Genomic DNA, 22,620 nt, shown 5'->3' with positions numbered 1-22,620 from the left:
CTCCACATGGGGGCCGGGGCAGAGCTCCGTCACAATTTGCTGAATTGAGAACTTGGGGTGGGTTTGCTGACATCAAAGGACCCTCTCCAGGCTCTGTGTCCCACATGGCATAACCTGGTTGTCCTCCCAGTCAGGTCATGCTATGTGTGGATTGGAGACGCATTTACACCAATGTGGCCAAATGCGTCTCTGACTACTTCCAAAAGGTGGTTTAAGTGATCGGATCTTCAATGTGTCTTGCTGCTTTTACAGCTAGATTTAATGCACTGTTGGTCTATCCACTTACAATCCCATCACCCAGGATGCATGTTACTGCCAGGTGGAAAGGGGTCAATTAGAAGCAGCAGCTAAAAATACTACAATATTTAAATTCCAACAAGATCAAACTTGCAAATTTCTTTTAGACATTTCAGTACTACTGTCAATGTAGGGGAAACAGGGAAAATTCCCTCCCAGTTTTGGAGGTCAGCGATGTCTATGTATGTCAGACACAAACGCAGACTCCCGTAACTAGTGCCCTTCATGGATGTCAGGCTGCTCCACCTGGAAGGACCATCTGGTCGGGCTGAATTCACGCTGCTCAGAGTCTACTACACACTGTGTGAAGGAGATGAGCAGCGGCACTTACACATGCACGCACACACAGTGTTGATATATATAGATGCGTGACAAATACACTTTTTTTTCAGATGCACTGACTCATGCGTGTGTACACACACACACACACACACACACACACACACACACACAGGTCACATGTGTGTTCATGGACCAGAGCAGACCAAGGCTGTCAGGACACCCCAGGGATTCCTCTAAATGGACTGCTGCCCTTGTGGCTACGTGACCACTGGATACGAACACACAAGCACAGCCTAAGGCAACGGGAGCCAGCTTGTGTGGATAAGGATAGGAGTAGGATCACATACACATTAAGTGGAATGAAGCAATCAAAGTCATGTATAGTGTGCATGTTTGCGTATAAGAAAACACAAGGAAATAAGTCCTATGCTCAACTATCTTCTTGTCGTACAAGTAAGATTCATAATGGTCGAGGCTAAAGCTGATTTTACCTATTTAGATGTCAACAATGATACCTGCCACACCTCATAGGAACCAAACATTCATTATTTCCCAAAGGGACCAAAAACTACAAATTACAACAAGGGCTTACAGTCCTTCAGCTGCTGTTACATCAAGATCCTAATTAAAAGCCAATCCATGCAGGATTTTCTAATTAATGTGTCCCTGTCAAATCAATGGTGATAAACTTTCTCACGGCAGAGGTTAAAAAAAACATCCCATCACCGTTAGCGACGGCAGCCCCAATGCTTTGCTTTGTGCTGTCATTTGGGACAATGTAGGGATTTGCGATAAAATTTGCAGCAACATCTCACTGAATTCCTTTCCTGTGGTCTGGTAAGTGACCTTTGAAACAGCAGAGAGGGGGAATAATGAAATCGGCCAGTAGAAAGCAGCAGACAGGGTGTAAAGAACGTAGTGCTCGGGGTTGCTATCTCAATTCATTTGATTGCCATATATTTAATGAAAATCCATTATAAGAGCACCTTGGAGGGTGAATTCACTCGGATGCCAAATCAATACAATACGTGTCCAAATTAGAATGACGGGACGTGTAGAATGAACTGTGGATTTAATATCGAGGAGGTGCAGCGCTGTGAGCACAGGGATGGTACAACTGATGATAATTCTTCACAGCAGCTAGACAAACACTTGGTAGGACAATCACATCACAACCCTCCAGCACCTTATGACCCTTTGCCTACAGGAGGCAGATGCATGTGTGATCAGGGACTCGGACACATACAATTGGTAACACAATCACATCCCTAGCCGTTCTGCCCCTTCTGAGCGTCTGAGTTCCCCCTCTCTCATAAATACAGGACCTTGAGATCAAAGGCTCATGGTGCGCGCGGTGCCTGTGAGGTGGGGCGGACCCCCCAGAGATGGATGTGCTTTGCATTGGCCCTAACAGCGCCTATCAATCAGTCACCATGCCCTCACCATCACAGCCCCCCGGAGCCCGCCGCATATATGTAGTTACCATAGTAACCGGCTCCTCACACCTCCGCTGTGTGATGTCACCTGTGCTGTGTGTGAGCACGTTTCTCACACATACATGTGTATATGTATGTATATATACACTGAATTTTGTGCTGCTGTGTATTGTTGAGAATTTTAATTGCTCAACCCGGAGCGCCAAAGAGTTATGGTTGTTTGCCGTCTACACTTTTCCAACAGAAAACAGTGTGGACAGTTGTAATGAGAGAAAACCTTTTACAATGATATTTCACTGTCACTTTATCACACATATCACCACAAAATTAGTTAGCTCTAATAGTACTGGGGGAGAAAGATACTGCGCTACAACAATAGATATCTTAATGGGGAGTGTTAGACCAAAAAAACAAAACAAAAACACATGGATAACATAGGAGACTCCCAAAAATTATAGAATAGAAGACAGCACATCCCGAATGAGTAAATGACTGATTACTTGCATTGCACTGGGTTTATTGAAGGGTACACAACCATCACAAAACGCTAATGTATTTCAGCTAGAAAACTGATTGGATGTCCTAGGAAAGTCATCTACCAATAGGCTGTCTGAGGTAGCCTAACAGTCTCCACAGCTCATTTACATTTATTTTAATCTGCACCTGTATGATTATTCTTTCCTCATCAAGCCAATTAATGTCTCTTGCTCTTCGTGGAAGTGGCATCGCATGCTCACTGCTCATGAACTTGCACAGTGATACGCATGCTAAAAAGAAAATGTTCCATTAAAGTCAATCATCACTTCAAGTGCAACAATTTCATCAGCAGCCCAGAGTGAAACACAGCTGCCTGCGCTAACACCTGTATGGTTGAGGGTTAATGCTGCCGGAGACAGTAGCCTCAGTCAGTGTGCTCCTCTGAGGGAGGTGATGAGGATGCTACATACTTGCTGGAAACTAGCCAATCCTTGCTGGCACAAGCTGGTTAGGGTTGCCGGGGGCGACAAGTGGTCCTGTCAGACAGTGGCAAATATGAGCACAGACAGGGACTCTGCTGTTAGTCAACTGGCTCAACTTGACTCGGGTACACTACTAAATGGTACAGGATGTGTGTGGGTACGGAAGTTTTAGGAGCTTCAGACTAGTTAACTGGTCAGCTAGTAAGAACACTTCAAAGAATTAAGATGTGATGTAAGGCTGTTCTGCTTCCTGAATCCATCAACCCTACATGTAACCCTTCACTGGCCAGGCTTTGGCATTTTTCATTTCAACAAATCCTATTTTAAAATCATGTTAAAAATTGCAATCTCTCTGACGATTAAACTAACTTTTAAATGACTTGAAAATACAAAAACAAAATCAGTAATCATGTAGTCGTGTGTGCAACTGTAGGCAGAGATAGACAGATGCAATATGGGGATTCTCTTTGGGGAATGAGCCTTAAAATAGTTTGGGAACTTTACTGCATTTTCCATACACAAAATAAGCCTCTCCATGTCTCTCAATTCTGTGGATTATAACAAATCTAAACATAGTTTTATCCAGTATATCTTCTCGTCATGCTTAAAGAGACGACTCTTCCACCATGACTGGATCCCAATTCTGAAAGAATTGCTCTGGACTATGCATTCAGTTGTAAACAATAACATTGGTTTACACACACAATTATACACCAGAGACCACATTAGAGAATTAAACACTGTTTTACTGTTACAAAAGCAATTCCTAAATCCACCTTGGTTTCCTATTTTAACTTCACCATCCTCTTACCTTTATATGGAGAACATCCTAATCCTAAAATCCTAAATTGCATTCTTAAGTTAGATAGGATTTTACAGTTAGGATATCTCTGTGATGTGGCCCCAATGTGTTAATTTCATGTAGGCCTTAGTGGCAAAATAATTTTTCAAGGGATAGCTGGACATACACATCTCAGCATATTTCTTCATTGTTATGGGTTACAGTATCAGCGTCTGTCCTAAAACAGATTGTTGGCAGTCCTCACAGAGCAATGGATTCCACTAGCCAAAAGTCATTTTAGGGCAAACAGAAGTGCCAATGCATAAATGTTTTCCATTAATGTGATTAAAATTATACATTTCAAGGCATCCTTTCAATGGAATAGCATAAAGAACATTTAAACAGGTCATATGAGTTCTTCGTGCCTGCCTATTTGAAGCAGCCTGCATGCAATGTTCCCCACATGAAAACCCTGAATGACTTTTTAAAACTTAAAAATGAAATCAAACAGAGCAGGCAAGATTAATAATTAATCCATGCTAATTAGCTGGAAGCGCTTCAGTTAAATGGAGTAGAAGGCAACAGCGGAGCCTTCTGCTCATATTCCTTGTCTTCTACGCCTCAACTCTCCATCCAATCCGTCATTTCGGCGTCCATCCCTCCGCTCTCCCTTTCCCTCTCAAGCACTCTGTCTTTTTGTAATGGTCAGAGAAGAGGTTTTGACAGGTTTATGGCACACTTAAAGAGGAGATGGAGTGCGGTCTACCGCTGGGAAAGTGTGGTTAAGGACAACTGAGTACCTGATGCTCCGTTGGCCTGAGAGGCCCACAGGCGGGCAGACACACACACCCCTACCTAACACTTAATTGAGAACAAGGCGGAGGAGAGGAGGCGAATTTGGGACAGCGGTGCGCCAGTTAGTCTGCTCTCACTGAGGTGGGACAGGTAATAGGCTGCTGGTGACGCACACACCCCCCTCCAAATGACTTCACACAGCGAGTGGAAGAAGCAGGTATGCCAATGAAAGTGTGTGTATGTGTGAGATTGTGTGTGTGGTACTGCATGCACATCTGCTCAACATGATGGAAACACGACCCACTTATGTCATACTTAAAAATGAGGGCTATGAAAGGTCTGTCTTATTGGCACTCACGTTCCAATTTATTATCCCTTCAACCCTCCCCCCAATCACTTGTTCCGTGAAATATATGCCAAGGTAACAGATGTACGGGTAAGGTTGCTGACTCCAAACCAGGCTTATCTAATAGATTCAGATACAACTGTGTCGAAGCCTGACCTAGTTAAGATGACCGTTGTGTGCGTCTGCATATACAGCGCTTAAGTTGCAGACACATCTTCAGTCCCGAAGTGTAGTTCAGCGACAGGTCAAAAGGAAAAAAAATTGAGAGGAATATATTTGGAGATGGACAGAATGAGAGCAACGATACGCAAGATAAAAAAAGAAAACCGGAGCAGAACAGCGAGGTGACCAGAGGGAGGAGGTAGGAGGGCAAACCATCGCTCTCTACCTAATTGGAAACGCCAGTGTCCAAATTGAATCGTCCACTCCGAGCTGAATCCAATTGCTCAGTGAACCAGCCCTCTGCCAATCCGAATTCCCTCCTCCTCCTCCAATATCCAACTTCCTATTACCTGGCATCGACAAGCCGGTGAGGGCCAGACAGAAGCACAGACTCCAGTCAATTTGGCCATTGCTCCCTGCGGTGCTCTCCCACGCCACTCTGGGAATGGAGGCTAAGCAGGCCTGATTATGGAGGACCACACTCACACTAGACTGCATTGATACACACAGTATCTCACACACATACTATAGGCACACAATGCCAGGCTGGCAACCAGGCATCAGACTTCACGTGTGGTGAACTTTGACCTCCGAAATCCCATGGCCGGCCAATATAGGAGCTGCTTTGGATATGTTAAATGAAAATAGTGGACATAGCGGAGTCTCTAATCGCGGCAGTGTCACATCATCCAATACGCTGCTTTAGCAGACTACACAAATAAGCAAAAAAGATGCAAAGTGGCTTGCAGTCAGCCGTGAGGTAAGATTAGATGATACATTTATGTGCGTAATGATTTGATAAATGATTTGCTAGTTACCCTAGCGATACTAGCAAACTAGCATGCTAGTAGTTAATAACCAAGTATCTACAGAAACACCTTCAAGTGTTACAAATTAGTTCCCTGCATATGAACACAATGTAGCCCTAGTCAACAGTAACTGTTTTTCTCTTTTAGCAAGGATTTATTTTGTTTTTACACAGAAAATGTGATTGCCAGCAGGTGCACCCAGAGCACGAAATGGTTGACAGTGGCCCAAAGCAACCATTACTGTTGGGCCCTGTCGAACACTGTCGAACACAAACACACATTGCCTGAGTTAATGATGAATCATGAATAGTAAACAGTCCAGGGAGAAATGTGTTTGTGTTCGTGTTCGACATGGGTTTTAAAGACTGATACAGATATTTTTGTGACTGAAGCTCAAGCTACCAATAGTAGATATTTTTTGCCGATATTCCGTATTTTTAAATTTGACCATCTTCATGTCAAAAAATAAGTATTAGTATTCCGTGTTTTCCCCAGAATTTTATTCTTGAAAGGGTGGAAAGGCCTGTGAAACAACATTTAGACCATGGGACATTAAAACATTTGGGTCATACACTCATGAGACACTAAAACTCTCCATTAAAACCCAGGATTATGATGATCATAATAATTATCATTATCATGCAAACTTGTTCCAAGTCTAATCAAAATGTTGCATTACAGTCAATTCAGGTCTTCCCATAGACCAACAGTGTAATATTGATCAATTATAGAATAAAATATGTAGTGAAACAAACTGCATCATATCCATCATAATCAAAGGTGGACGATACTGACTGGCCGATATCCAATTTTTTAGTCAAAGGCCAATATCGGCCCAATATGGCTGCAATTGGTCTAACCCTAGTTTGTGTGACGTCTGAGCTCAAGTTAGGCTACAGCTTGTATCTCTGCTTCAAATATTGCTAGCAGCCAGGTCTGGGCTGCAGACAGACAGAAGAAAGACATCCCCTCTGTATATGGTGAGCCCTAAGCAAACAAGCTAGTGCACAAGCTGCCCGGCCAACAGTTTACCGCCCCCCTATCCCTGTCCGCCACACAAAGCCAGCTTAACCGTTTCCACAGCAACTTGCCACCACAATTAGGTGTGTAAACATTGAAAGAAAGGATTAGTGCTGAATAGGATCAGGTGGAAAGCAGGAAAAAGACAGTAGAGAAGGGAGGGGGGGGAAGGGGGAGATGAAACAATGAGAGGTGTGAAATGGGGCTCATTTGCAAAAGGGGATGGCAAGCATGTTGGCGGAGTGTGTGAAACACTTCCTCTCCTCTGGTCCGCCTTGTTCAGGTGTAAATGAGTTTGGCTCGGCTTGCTGCTAGTAGCCTGGCCAGGGCCACTGTGGTGTCATAAGTCTTCTTGTGGCAGAGAGAAACAGGGCTTTCTAAGAATAGAAGGAGGAGGAGAGCGGGATCGAACGACCCCATTGTTTTGTACTTACAGACTTTAGCAAGTCAGAGGTATAAAAATCGATAAGCGCCGCATCTCAGAGGGGCTGGCTGTCAAATGTCTGGGGGACAGAGCCAGAGGAGTAAAGTGTTCAGTAAAAGAGAGGAAGGAACAGAGAATTGCATTAACGCAGGGTGTTAAGGGACAATTCAAACAGAATGGAGAGAAAAGTATAAGGACACTTATCTCTTCACGCCTCCCAGGGAGTAAGAGGAAGAATAAAGGAATCTAAGCAGGAGGGGGCAGAGAAGAAAGGAATGTGAAAAGACTATAAAAAACAAGTGAAAGACCAAAAAGCCATAGAGTGAATAAGAAGTGAATCCTCACCGAGTAGCTATAAGAGGAAGCAAGGAAAGCTAGCTCTGGGAATAGGGGACCGCTGCTATCTCCAAGCACGCATACTGATGCTTCCATTCTTTTCCATGTTACATGGAGATTATGCATCATTACTGCAATATGCCATGTGTCATACACTGACATCCCATGTGCATTCTGCTAGAATGCATAAATGCTCTTTGAACATTCATGGCATCCAAACTGAATTGATTTAATATACAACGTATATACTAGGCAGACGTTGAGTGGATGAGTAGAGACGATATGAATATCATATTGATTAATATATAATATCTATAATGTCTCTATAATGTCTACAATGAGACGAAGGGAAAAATGAGAGATAGAAGAAGGTTCTGGCTCATAAGTTAGCACCATTAGCCATTTCCATTAGCCAACTCTGTTCTCCGACTGCCATCTCCAAGCTTCATTAGTCTAGCAAAAACAGAGAGACAAATCAAACACATGTACTTCTCAGACTTCATTTAGCCTATGGGAATGGCTACAAGTGTACTGAAATAAAAGAATACAGACAAATTTTACAAGGGAAGAAGTGGGGGTGGGGTGGGGGAGTGAGGGCTAACCTAAATTTTACTTACTGCAGTTACCCTTGCTCTATATAATAACACAAACCAAGTAAGTCAGTGAATGAACCAGCTGCCTTGTGTCCATCATTAATTTCATGTTTGGTCACAGGCAACAACACAGTGGCTTTAGTGCGAGACACAGGATTGGACACAGTCATTTATGAAGGGTGTGTACGCTCTAGTACGCTCATCCTCCAGCACAGCACGGTATTTGTAATTCATACATATGATCTGGTAACACTGGGGTCATTTTCATGTCTCTCAAATGTGCTCAACTGAAGCAGCTGTCTGCATGATGTAGACACACAGCAAGACAAAATAAGTCAACATGCATTATTCATTGAAGTCTGTCCCATCAGGCTGAAGTCTGACGAATCACAGCTTACAGAAATTAATGTGGAAATAGGCTAGCCTAATGTTTAATTTCTCCAAACATAACACTGCCGTAATTTTCATACTGATGCATCTTGAAGTGCGACTATGTGTAGGCTACTGTGTACAGCTCAGCCCTTCTCAGTGAGATGCGATGCAGAATTGTAAACAATGGCAGTTTTGGCTGTGTGGAAGCCATAACTTGTGTTATTTCAGAATTCGTGGGCATTTAAAAAAGAACAGATAACTACACTGATGGCATACATTTTTGTCAGAGAAGATGTCTTGGCTCTTATCGGATTCAGAGGAAGAACCCAATACTCATTGTATCTCTGCTAATGTACAAAACTGGGTATCACTGCCATGCTTGGTGTTAATGACTAGATCGATCGATTGATCGATCTATCGATCGATAGATAAATGGAAGGCTTCTTCCAAAATGTGTATTCATTGGAGGGTACTGCCAAATACTGTTAAACCAAATAAAACTTGGTAAACCAAATGTGACACTTCTTGTGATTATCTAAATGCTTGACTATGCGGCAATTTTGAGGAAGCCTCCATAATCAAGACAAGTGTGCTATACCGTGCTTAGAGCTGAAATCGATTGACAGACAATCAATCAATTATAATTTTAATAATCGATCTAGTCGATCAATCGTTTTAGTCATTTGTCAAGTACAAATACCAAACATTTGCTGGTTACAGCTTCACAGATGCTAAGATTATCAGCATAAAATGAATAGTTTGGGGTTTTTTTGGCTGCTGGTCAGGCTAAGCAGTTTTAAGGCAAAAGGCTCTGGTAACCTGTAATGGGCATTTTTGTCGTTATTTTTTACATTTTATAGACAAAATTATTCATGGATAATGAAAAGAATCATTAGTTGCAGCCCTAACCATGTTTTCATAAAGCATGAATATAGGCCATTCTACATCATGTGCACTAAGACTGCCTAAACACACACACTCCCTGACACTCCCCACTATACGAGGCCAGACGCTGAGCTCAGAGGCACACTGGGACATCCTCCAGAATTCCTCCTCTACTGGCTCGTGTCCGCCAACACACACACACACACACACACACACACACACACCTGGCTCGCAGCCATGGACATGGCGTTCATGCCTGACTGTCGGAACGCCCCGGCCCTGCTTTGGGTCTTTGTGTAACATGTAGGCTAGAGAGGGAGGGAGGACAGGAGGGGGGGCTATTTTACAATCCGAGGGGTAGTCATGAATGTGATGACTCTACCAGTAGGAACGATAATATTTAACAGATAGGACGGTGGGGCGGACAGGAAGGAAGAAAAAGAAAAGGTGTCTGATGACTATCAGACACACATCTTTAAGGTAACTTCAGGACAGCACTGCAACAGATATTCCTGGTACATCAGTGGGTTAGAGAGAAAAATAAGGAAAGCTGTAATGAGTGCGTGAAGCTTGACGAAGACTGTATCAAGACTTGAGGCAAAGAGTGCTAGAAAAGTCACAGAGGGAAGCAGACTAGGAATAGAAGGAAGAGAGCATGTTTAAGCTGCTTCCTATGGGTAAACAAAGAGGCAGCCCCTCTCACTGTGGGCTTTTTATAGATCAGTGCAGAGCAGAGTACAGAGAGAAACACACACTGCATATTCATCCTCCACGCTCTCCATCACACACACGGGAAGGAAACAGATGCTAACTGACAAATCTGCAAGTCATGTTTTATCATGCAAACTTGTCTTTAGGGCTGCAGCTATCGATTATTTTAGTAATCGAGTATTCTACCGATTATTCCATCGATTAATCGAGTAATCGGATAAGAAATACTTTTGCTTTATTAAAGAGCAATAGTAAATATACAAAAGAGAAAAGCTGTCCGCACGAAGCTGTCCATACGACGCTGTGATTTACTGAAAACGAGGTGAAATAATAATTATTATTGATATTTATTACTAGGCCTAAATATCATACAAGTTCATAAGACTGGCTAATGTACATTTATTTGCTATGTTGAAGGGTTGCCCTACACCTGCTGACCCTACTCACTGCAATCAAACTAAACTGAATATACCTGCTGTATTGGACTAGTGCATTTTAGGCTCCAATTGCCATTCACACCACCTGATATTTTGCTTTCTGGGGTATTTTATGCATCACTGTGAGGGGAGTAGGTGTGTGTGTGTGTGTGTGTGTGTGTGTGTGTGTGTGTGTGACTATCATAATAATAACATGAATGAAGCTCAGGCTTTCACAAATTGACTGCAGCATTTTATTTTCTGTGGTTATTTTCTTGAGCAAAACTTAGCTAACTTAGGGACATCATAACTAGCCACCATATTGATTTACGTTCTTAACTAGCCATTACATATAGCCATAATTAACGCGCATTCTTTACTAGCCTTCATCTCATCCCGTTTTAATATTAAGTGCTGACTCCGCCCACCCGGCCAGTTTCGGCGTACGCCGGTAGCAATTACAAGTGGACCCTATCCTACAGTCCCTGCTCTCAGCGGAGGGAAGGAGCTACGCTGTGTGTGGGAAGCGCTGTGACCGTCAGACCCCTCTGGATTAGACAAGCAAGTAGAGAAAACCGGCATCAGCCGAACCAATTTATTGCCAAATGCTTTGGGATTCAACACATTAACATTGCTTCCCATGGTCAGAAAAAGTCGGCAGATTTGTCGCTAGTCGCTTTTGAGAAATAAAGTCGCCAGGGGGGTCTGAAAAGTCGCTAAGTCTAGCGACAAAGTCGCCAAGTTAGCAACACTGGATCCGAAACTTTGGACACTTTCTGTCGTTTTCTCTGGCCCGTCTCTTCTCTTCGCCCCTCGCTATTTTCTCTCTCTTTCTCCAGCGCGTTGTGCAACAATAATAATCATCCGTGCGAAACACTGAGCGTGTATATAGTTATATGGATTAAACGAAGCTTCGATGCAAAGAATTTGCATCAATGATTTTTAGTAATCGAGTTACTCGAGTTTCTCGAGGAATCGTTTCAGCCCTACTTGTCTTAAATCTAAATCCTATCCATTTACTAAGAGCCAAGACCAGCTGTAAGCAGTCTGGAATTAGCCACACCATCACCTCAACAGATGTGTAGAGTCTTTAATCCGCAGGCCTACATCCATGAAAAATCCTACATAAGGACAGGCCTGCTTGCAGTGAAACCTCCATGTTACAAACAATACTAAAGAAAACCAATCCGGACAGTCTGTAAAGAGAGTGTAGGAGTGTATGTCTTCGTGGAAAGGTTTGGGGTTTCGTAGATTGCTGTCTAGATGAGTCAATCTCGGCCACCTGATCCAGGCTGTTCTCTCTCTGCCTCTCTCCAATACAATAGCACTTTGTCAAGCAAACTGGACACACACACACACACACACACACACACACACACACACACAGACACACACCACTGGCCATGTCTGAAGCCCCATAACTGGTGACTGAATCCACTCATCTTTTCTTCAATCTTGATTCCTGCGTCTCTTCCTCCCTGCTGGTCCCACCCTGGGGTTCTGTCGCTGGAAGCTGTGTCGATTCAGCAGAAATCTCCCCATGGGCCTACAGTGTCTTGCCTCATCACTTCTAAATACAGGCCTACTCCACGTTTTACCCCTAAACATAACATCTCTGTACTGTGAAAATATACACACCACATCCGCCTCCCCACATTTATGCAAAGACACATCTAAACACCAACAGCAGCACTACACCGGCACTAGACTTCATATTTGGAGAATGATTGGGTGGAGAGAAGGCTATGCGAGTCATTCCCATGTGATATGACACCGTTATTACTCTATAAATGAAACTCAATATGTGTGTGTCTGTGTTTATGGTAAATCGAGCCGCATTAGGGATCAGCAAATGATATACTATATTTGGTATCGAGGCAACAGACGAGAGCGGTGGATGAATCTATCTCACAGAGCTGCATGAAGGGTTCTGTTGACGAGGGAGTATGCCAAACTTCAACAGGGATTAGGCTGCAATCCCCAAGATGATGAGTTCATTGGGGAAATATGGACAGCCAAAAATGGGGAGGGAGGAGGGCAATATTCATAAACAAGTCATATTGCACTGCATGTATTTTTTTGCGAATACTGCAATACACATGGATATAGCTTTTTCTACATCATTTATTTTTCAGCACTTGAATGTTCAACTCCCTCCACTCCCCCCCCCCCTCCTCCCGAGTGAAGGACGCCAATGCTTAGGATTTGCTGAGTTTGAATAAAATGAAAGATTTTCTGACGTGCAACGTGATTTGTAAGCAAGGGATTCTGCAGAGCACAAGAATGCCTTGTTTAGGAGGCTGTCTGAGACTTATTTCCCTCTAGGAAAAAAAATGCAATCTCTTTCAATTTGGAAATTGCTGAACTGAATGTTGCAATTTAATATTTTTTGATAAATCATGCAGCTCTAATATTGAACACTGTGGCAGTACACAAACAGTGGGAGGGAACAGCAGGTGTTGGTGGTATGCACAAAACACAATAAAAGAATGCAAGATATGGGGAAAGAAATATGAAGTAAACTAAACTTTAAACATAACACCCTCCTAATTCAACCTGTCAAACGTCACAATGTCACTGATGATATGTGCCCACTAGTGGTGTAACGGTACGTGTATTCGTCCCGAACCGTCACGGTACGGACGTTACGGTTCGGTGCATGCAGTCGTACGGAGAATACGCGGTATGTGCAAAGATTGATGAACGTAATGCAGAACCAACTTTCACAAGCGCGAGTTCTACCCGGAAACCTTAAGCTGTAAGCCAACAACAGTTAGCAACATGCCATGCTAAGCTTCGCTCAAGATACTACCGAGTCAGTCACACTATGGCGAGTGCAAATTAAACAGAGGAGCTAGAAGACCCGCCTGCTTCTTTCAAATCAGCTGTGTGGGAAAATTTTGGGTTCCCAGTGAACTACGACAGCAATGGAGAGCGAGTGGTGGATCGGAAGAGGACGGTGTGTCTGCGTTGTTCGACAGTTGTGTGTGCGGAAACACATTGAACATGCTAACGCATATTCGACGGCATCACCCAGATGTGCCAATCACCAGAGCTAGGCAAAAAAAAACAGGAGTCCAACTACTTATCCCCGCTGCTTTTAAGCAGCCTCTAGATGCGAAAGCAGACAGGGCCAAAAACATTACCGAAGCAATTGGCATTTACATTTCATCGGCTATGCGCCCATATGCAGTGGTAGAGGACCCCGGCTTCAAGTATTTATTAAAAGTGCTCGAGCCTCGTTACAACGTTCCATCCTGTGCGCACGTAAGCCAATCCGTGGTCCCTGCCCTTTACAGGCGTACACGAGTGGTGATCGAGCACGAGTTGTCCGCTGCACCCGCTGTTGCACTAACAACCGATGGATGGACCTCCCGTGCTACCGAAACTTGCACTACCGTCTGTTCAAAATAAATGAAAAGAAACCTAGCCTTATGCATTTGGGGTTTTTTGTTGCGTTTTTCCTGTTGTACCGAACTCGTACCGAACCGTGATGTCCAAACCGTGGTGTGAACCGAACCGTGACTTCTGTGTACCGTTACACCCCTAGTGCCCACCCATACAACAGAGGGATGAGCTAAAAAAAAAGCAAGACGTTGACTTGCTTTATGTGACACTGACAAGAAGATAAAAACAACAACCCTTTGCACAATTTAGACAAGTCCCTTCTAATGCAGCCTATCAAACATGACAATGTCTCCAATGCTGACTGGGTTTCTAAATTTCTCTGTGAGGTGCGTGCTACTTACGATCTAGTCCATTGACGTAACGGATAGAAACTTCACAGTGCCCCCACACAGCGCTGACGATGGGGTACAGCCTCTTGCCCTTTAGCCCTCTAAAAGCAACTCCCAGGTACTGTCCGTCCACCATGAAGCTCAGTGTGCCCTCATCCATATCCAGTATCACAGTCAGAGAGTCTGGAAGTACAAATGACTCGTCCGCCTCTAGGAAACAGGGGTATGTGGGCGCCGAGGTGGAAGCGGGTCGGTTTTTGCCGTCATGGTAGAGTCTGTTCCGGCCAAGGTCCCAGCCCCAGGACTCTGAGTCCGAGCCCACCAGGGCCGTGTAGCCCACCGAGTGTAAGAGGGCTTCGGCAGTGGCCACGCCCACCACGGCGTGGGTACCTCTCTGTCTGGCCGGCCAGTGAACCCTCCAGACGTGGAGACCTCGGGTGTAGCCCACCCTGCCACGGATGCAGTCTGTGCTCTGGGCCACAGGGTGTCGGTGGAAGGTCAGCTTGTCGTCTTCCTTGACGAAGACGTTGAGGGAGCGGTCGTCAGGGTTCCATGCGTGGCGGAGCTGGGCCTCGGGGCTGGCCGCCGGCATGTCCAGCAGCAAGTCCAGCCTAGGGGGTCGACAGAAGTCCGGGCCCCGCAGCTCGCGGCGCACCGGCCGGTACGAGGGCTCGCCACGTACGTCCACAGACTTGATACTGCCCGAGATCTTCTGGCCCATGGCTGGGCGGGTCCGAGGGAGGGAGGGACGGAGGGGAGGGAAAGGGGTGGACCAAGGGTGGTGATGAGGGGGGGTAGGTCCCGACGTTACCTCATGGGCGCAATGGCAACACAGGGAGTCCCAGGTGGAAAGACGCTGTCAAACACACACACTCTTCTGCCAGGGGTGAACCACGCTCCTGAAACACAAAGAAAAACAATATGTATCAAATGTATGTAGAGCCAACATTTTCTGCTCACTGAACCATACACACTAATTAACCAGGAGTGACTGGTGCAGTCAGACAGCACACAGCAATTAGGGGAAATAAGCCATTCTTCAGCAAAAACTGTTTATTTCATGGGCAACTACCTGACTTTCTGACTTTCCAGAGCAAGGAGGAATTAAGTTAGTGTCTTGCTCAAGGATACTTCAGCAGGTATGGCTGCACGGAGGATCAAACCTAGGCTCTCTTATTAGGGGACGACCTCACTAACCACTAGGGCATCCTGACACAATTTTGTTAGGTCTTCTTTAGTTAGGTCTTCTTGCAATAAATACTGCAAATTGCAGTATTTCTGAATGTATTTCAAGTCATCTTAGTCATGTATTGGGTTAACTTTTGATTGATACCAAGATAACCATCTATGCGTCAATCAACCAGGCAACTCGCAGCCAAAAGTTGGTGACCGTTGTTTCAAGGATTTTTCTCAACACCGCTGCAATTTCTGACCCTGTGTTTGAAGTCTGTATTAATGTGCTAAAACCACTCAAAATTTACATTTTGTTTTTAATGGTATGAAAAACAAAAAACAAACTCACTGTGGTTTTACTGCAATTCACAATGTGAATTTGGCCATAAACAGACAGAAACCATCTGCATACATTCAGTCAACACTTAAAAAAAGTTTACAATACTTCACACAGCTCACGCAACAAGTGCAAGAGGCAGCAAGAGGCTTCCTACCTTCAAAATAACAAAATATCAAATAGTGACACAAATACTGGGAAACGGGCAGAGACAAAGAGACAGAACCATTGTACCAGTCAACCCCAGGCAGTCTCTGCGCTAGCTTCCAGCCAGTGCTCCAGAGAAGGGGGAAGATGAGAGTGGAAGGAAAAAGGGAGGATGAACTCTTCACTTCTGAAGGCACAGAATGCACTCTTCTTTTTACCTCCTCAGTTACCAGCCACACAGGCCCCTGAAGGCAGCACCAGTGTGTGTATGTACACACACTTGTGTTTCTCCCTGTGCGTGCATATGTGTTTTTTTGTCACTGGATGAGGTGAAAGTACTGTGAAAACTATGCACTAAACAAAAAGGAGGCTGCAACAGCCTAGAAATGTTTGTTGGCTCTCTACCGCGCATTTACACATTCTCCAGACAGCCAACAAGCCAAGAAGAGCAGACTCACCAACACCCGCTATAGAAATGACTAACATGTACTCCATGCTCACTTTCTCTTTCTCTCTCACACACACACACAGAGCATTATAATGTAACCCACAAAGAATGGAAGCGGATAGAGTATTTAGGGCTGTGTGATTTCACTTGTGCTTTTTAGATAATACAGATTTTATGAGAAACCCTCCAGTAATAAAATACTCACACAGACACAGGAAAGCTTTACAGGACCTTGCCCCCTGACTTCCTGTGAGCACGGTCTGGCAACATACACTCCCTCTTTTCAGCCAATGCCTGCCTCGCCAAGCAAACCAACATGCTGTAATTCATTTTCTATAAATCTGCTAAAATAAAACAGTTAGCATAACATGTACACTTTATGAGCTGGCACGGCAAATCAGACCGCAAACCCCCGGCGACTGCTGCCCCAATTTCCCATAAGCCCCCCCACCCACCCCCCATGAACACACCAGTTTCCCTGTATGACCTTGTCAAGAGCAGCTGTTCTAAATCTCCTGTACCGACACCGCTCTTCTCCCTCCCTCCATCACCCTCTATCCTTTATGCAACCCCCCGCCCTCCCTCTTTCCCGCTCCCTCCTGTTCAGTTTGTCAGGAAAAGACTCCACATGGTTCTTCCAGGGAAAGAGCAGAGAACAGAACAGTAACTGGTACTGACCCGCCAAGGGAGGCCTGGGACGGACACACATGGCGGAGGGGAGTGGGTGGGTGGGGTAAGTAAACATTTGAGTTTAAAAAAAAAAATATCACAGCTGAGTGCGGTTTAGAAATCGCTCATGTTCACATGGAAATTTCAATTCAATAAATTGTGCAATCCTATAGAGCGAGCTCACCATGTTAGGGCACCATGCGACAAGTCAGAACGTTGCTTTCTAAACAGATTTTGGAGACGCCCTATCAGTTCTGGAGATATAGCATGGTGCTCACTCATGGCAAATGAGATTCCAGTGATGTGACAATCAGCATGTTTTCTTGTTTGTGAAAGGCAGAGGTAGCAAATCATTTCCATTTGTGATCACATCGGAGAGCAGGCAAACAGATTATTTTCCAACAAGTTATGGTTCCAGAGTGCTTCCAGTTTCTGTTTACACATCACAAAGCAATGCATTCACTTGTGTTGCAGATGGGGAAGGGGAAAGGGGATGACAGCGATAAAGAAAAACGTAGAGGACAGAGCGATTAAGGGGCAGCCGCTACTTTGATAACAACATACAGGATTGACTACTCTCCATGCGCACACTTACTGGCAAACGCATACACCAGTCTCATTTGCAGAGCACCGTCTCTCATGGCTACGACATATAAAAAGCTACAAGCTCGCCATTTCCATATTCATTAATTTATTCTACCAGAAATGACGCATGGAGCCATTTCGGAGAGAATGAGGGGACTATTTATCACAAGGCATAATGTAGTCGGGGACAATGAGACTGTAATCACAGTGGCTCTGGGCCACTCTGTCAACATGTGTGAATGTGTGGGTGTGTATACATACAAGACACACATAAGCCCTTAGAGTGCTTGCTCTCACACACAAAGATTTGGTTGGCAATTCCTCATGTGATAACCCCCAGCGGGGAAACAATGGGTCAAACAATTAGATGACGAGCTAGAGAGAGGGTTGATTCATGGGGATCGGGAAGGGAGAGAGGGAAAGCGTGATGAGAAGGAGAAGAATTCAATGGTGTCTAAGTCTCCCAGATTCAGTGTGACCAATTTATCTCAAATACATGTCAGTGACATACAGCAATATGTGTAGTCCAAACACAGCAGCCAGGCCTGGAGAATCACACACACTTCTGAATTTGTGTGAGTCAGTCAATCTGCTGTTGTGCATCTATCAAAGCACGACAGTCTGACTATACACCTATTAACGCACGTGTGCCCTTGTGTGTGTGTGCGCACATGCATGTGTCTACACAGGACACTGATGTACACAAACCATCTGGTGTTTACACAGCTCCAATCAGTCAGACTCTCTGTCCCCTTCACCGTATATGGGAGAGACTAGAGGAGAAGCGATAGAGGAGGGGGAGAGCGGAGAGGAAGAAAGGCAGAAGAGAAGGAGACTGATTTAACATTAAAGGTTAGCGAAAGGACAGAGCAAAAGCTGGCTTGAAGAAGGCCAGGGTTGACTAGGAGTGTCAGTGAGCAAGATGACAGGCAAGGAGAACTAAAGGAGGAAGATGAAGGAGAAGAGAGAGAAGACAACTGATGAGAGAGGACAGAAAAGTGGACAGGGCAGATGAGTGTTGGATGATGACGGGAAAGGCTGTTGGGGAAAAAAAGGGAAGGGATAAGATGTGCTGGTCGAGAAGCTGCAGAGGCCTTGATAAAGCTCATTCATGCTCATGACTGTCAGTAAAACTGAAATGACACCTCTTCAAGTTAAATTCAATGCAAGTGATTGTCTAGAGGAGAAAACGCTCAATTAAAAGAACATATTGACAATATCAGCTAAAAACTAGGAAGGGGTTGGCCTTTAATAATAATGCCATTTAAACAAAATGTTGTATAATCGACTGCCCATCTTAAACCCCCCCACCAAAAAATAAAAAACATGGAGGTCAAATTGATTTTGATTCTTAATTTGAGATCTATTGTTTATTCACCCGCACACAAACATTTATACGCACTCAAATGCTGCCAATCTGAATTTCGATTAAACATGTTTTGCATTTAGAACACTGAGCGTAGGCCTATATGCTCAAAAAACAAACATGGAAACTAACTTATGGCTTAGTAACAGTATAGGCTTATCATTAATACTTTTAGCCTATATTTTGCCACCTTATGCCGTCTTTGCTTAGCTGGCCTGGCTAAAAATGCTGTAGCAGAGCCGGGAGAGAATTAATCATTCAATTTCCACAAGCTTCTTTATCCACCTTTTACCCGGCACACTATATTTACACTGTGGGAGGGGGATCCGTAGGAACCACTGGATCTCATGCAGCAATAAACTTTATGTGAATGATTATTGTGCGATATCATTTCAAAACTAGGCCATTTATACGTCAGGTAGATTAAAGAAGTTTCCGTTAATATTGTAGTTTTGCCTGCTTGAATTGAAACAGTCTCCATCAACCTAGCTTTGATTCTGTGCGGTTCTCCCTCACCTCAAGTAGACGGCAGGTTCTCCCCGATTCCTGCAGCTTCCACGCCACCTTACGCACAGGTGATGGAATGCTTATTGTGGTGTGAGGTGGTTACCATGGTATTTGCTCCGGCTATTCCCTGGCTTTAATTTACACCGAACACATACTGGGTCAGGTTGGGCTTTTCTCCTTGGTGGTGGGCTGGGTCAGAACCGGGTTATTGTAACCCACCTTTTCTTCGCTTTGACATTTACGCACAAACTGACACCATGTCTGCTCTGAATATATATCCAGTTAAAAATGATTAGTAAACACTACAAAATATTTGCTCAATTTAAAGATGAAAAATGTGCATAAAATGCCCCAGTTTGTTGACATCGGATTGCTTGTTTGTGAAGCGCTCCAGTTCATCTTGCACCGTAGCTTCAGCATGATCCTCTCCTAAGAGACAAATATTGTTTGTATTTTTAATCATGTTTATGATGAATATATAACCATAACATTTAATTGAAAGTTAGATAAATATCACTTTAATATGAAATCATATTTTTATATGTAGCAACTAAGAGCCAAACACGCACTGATTTTAGTTTAAATGACTAGTGTATTTTGACGTCGACAAGCACGACACTTGCATTTAAACGACTAGTCGGTTAAACTCTCCCATCCCTACTACAAACCAATAGCAACCTCTACTCTCCTCCTTAATCTCCCCATTTTTCTCATTCCATTTTCATTTCCACCCCTCCTTAAACTGGAGAGGAGATCATGATTCCTCCCCAGTGGTTTTCTCCTCCTCTGGGAGTAGGTGAGATGGGGTGCAAAGAGAAGTTGAGACTGTTTGAGATGCGACTTCACCAGAATCCAGAGCGTAAACTTGTTATCTTGAGCGAGGGAGGCAGTGACATGAGGAAGGCCGCTGGTAGCGTGACGATCATTGTTAGCATATCAAACATGCACTGCTAGTCCCAACACAAGGCCACACACACACACGGCTTGAGGCCACACAAGTACAGACTGATGACGAAAGGGCTTTGAAGTCTCACCCACACTCACACACACACTCTTATCTGTGTGCCGGTGATGGAACATCAGCTGGGGGCAATGACGACATGGGTATGAGCATGTACGCATGTATACACAACTTCTCCCTCAGTCAATGACAAACTGATAGGCTAGCTTACTAGCTAGGGGATGAAAAAAATAGGCAGACAGATAGCTTGTGGATGCAAAGGCAATACACTCATATGTATTCAAACAAGACACGGTGTGGCCTTTGCACTTGCCCTCTCTGGGTGTTTTCAGATTCCGGTTGCATTTTCCATGGTCTTAAATTAACTTGCTCAACCTACCATCGCTTCTTCCCACTACTCCCTTAGTCACCTTTCACTACCCCCATCCCTTCTTTCTCTAACTCAGATCATCTCTTCACCAACCCACCCCCCCAACCTTCCTCCGCTCAATCCCTCTCTATAATCCATCTTGTGCCCTGTTTTCTTCTTTCCATCCTTTCCTCCTTCCACCTCTCCCACCCCTGCCGTCTTCCATAGGGGCTACTGTCCAGAGATTGCAGGGCCTGTTGTAAATGGATTCTCAGGCACAAGACATTGTTGTGTTGTCTGAGCACTGGCTCATTGGCTACCAGCGGGGATCGATAGAGCCAGGATCCCCCGTAGGATTGACTATATTGAGCCATAAGAGAAACACAATGATATGTGGGAGGATGATGAGGGAGGGGGAAAGCAGATAGATATGTCAGGGTTTGAATTGTGCAATGTTACACAATAGGCAAATTACAGATAGGCAGGGATTTGGGGATGGTTGTAACACAACATTGCATGTGAGCTATTGTGAGGATGTGATTATAGTTGTGCTCGGGTGTTAGCTGTTGGGTGGTAATTAATTATTCAGTTACACGTTACAGTAATGCTATTACTTTTCCCAGTAATGAGTAGTGTAACAAAATATTTCAATTTCAATAATACAGTAGTAGTACATTTGCCAATCAAAAAATATGTTCTATTTGTTTTCACCACCTCCAAATGTCTGATTGAATTACCCAAAAACTATATTCCATCCCCACCCCGATTCTTTTTTTCATAATTAGTCATCCTCTCATACCCAGCTAGCTTAGATGAGAAATGGCAGAAAAATGTATTTTCTCTGTGTGGAAGTATTCCCACTACTTTGATTGTATCTAGTAAAAGGATGGCAAGAGCATTGGGCATCAATGCTATTTGGTTTCCCTGATCATTGACAGAAGTGTCAATTAAGCCATCCCAATTTTGGGAGGATCCAAAAGCCAATTTCTGGACTGTAACAGAAAAATAATACAAGTAATGTAACCAGTTACTGCTCTTGGGTAGTAATAAGGAATAAAATTACTTTTGAAATGATTAACAGCTCAAAACACAGACCTATGCTAGCACTCACACATAAGCACACTTGATCTCACCAGTCAAATATGACTTTAAGCTACTCAACTCGGGACTCCCAGGTCATGCCAAGTGTAATTATGAGTCAGGATTGAACTGGCCTAGCGTAGAAGCAGTGAAACACAATACAGAGCCTCTCTAATCATGTCTCACTCTCCAGCCAGTCAGCCACCCAGAGTGAAACATTACACTGAAGGGCCGAGGCCGGCTACAGCCATGCTGGGGAGGACAGGGTGGCTGGCTGGAGCAGTGGCCAAACAATTCTTCCCCTTAACATGCAGACTCTAACATGGGAAAATATAACTCAAGTTAACAGTGCACCAAGCTGACAGGGAAGCAGAATTTCTCTGAATTAAGCAGCTGTGGAAAACAGGCGCACATTTTTTATGCCATTTAGAATGATATATAGTACCAATTTCACAACTGAAATAAAAAAACAAAAACAACTGTAGATCTATGAAGACATGAGCCTGCCTGACTGGGCTTATTTCTAACTGGAAAAACAGAGCACCAAGAAACCACAAACTTTTTAAGACCTCTAACACGGAATTAAAGACTAGAAATGCTAGATTTAATTATATTCGAGACATGTTAAAGCCTTGAG

At 44.1% G+C, this 22,620-nt stretch overlaps 1 protein-coding gene across 4 annotated transcripts in view; it reads right to left on the bottom strand.

The window, feature by feature from the left end:
- The window catches only part of LOC139910081 (SPRY domain-containing SOCS box protein 4-like), a 42,850-nt gene that overhangs the window by 2,294 nt on the left and 17,936 nt on the right, over nucleotides 1–22,620 (bottom strand). For all 4 annotated transcript variants that reach the window (XR_013504952.1, XM_078284380.1, XM_078284379.1 and 1 more), the window contains one exon: nucleotides 14,374–15,260. Coding sequence is in view for 3 of the 4 variants with exons in the window: in XM_078284380.1 (XP_078140506.1) it covers nucleotides 14,374–15,082 (709 nt within the window). In the remaining variant the exon portion in view is untranslated. The remainder of the gene's footprint in view (nucleotides 1–14,373; nucleotides 15,261–22,620) is intronic.

Source organism: Centroberyx gerrardi, chromosome 6 (genome assembly GCF_048128805.1).
Source record: "Centroberyx gerrardi isolate f3 chromosome 6, fCenGer3.hap1.cur.20231027, whole genome shotgun sequence".
Lineage (NCBI taxonomy): Eukaryota > Metazoa > Chordata > Actinopteri > Beryciformes > Berycidae > Centroberyx > Centroberyx gerrardi.
The sequence above is the reverse complement of the archived record's forward strand: the minus strand, read 5'-3'. Positions and strand labels throughout refer to the sequence as shown.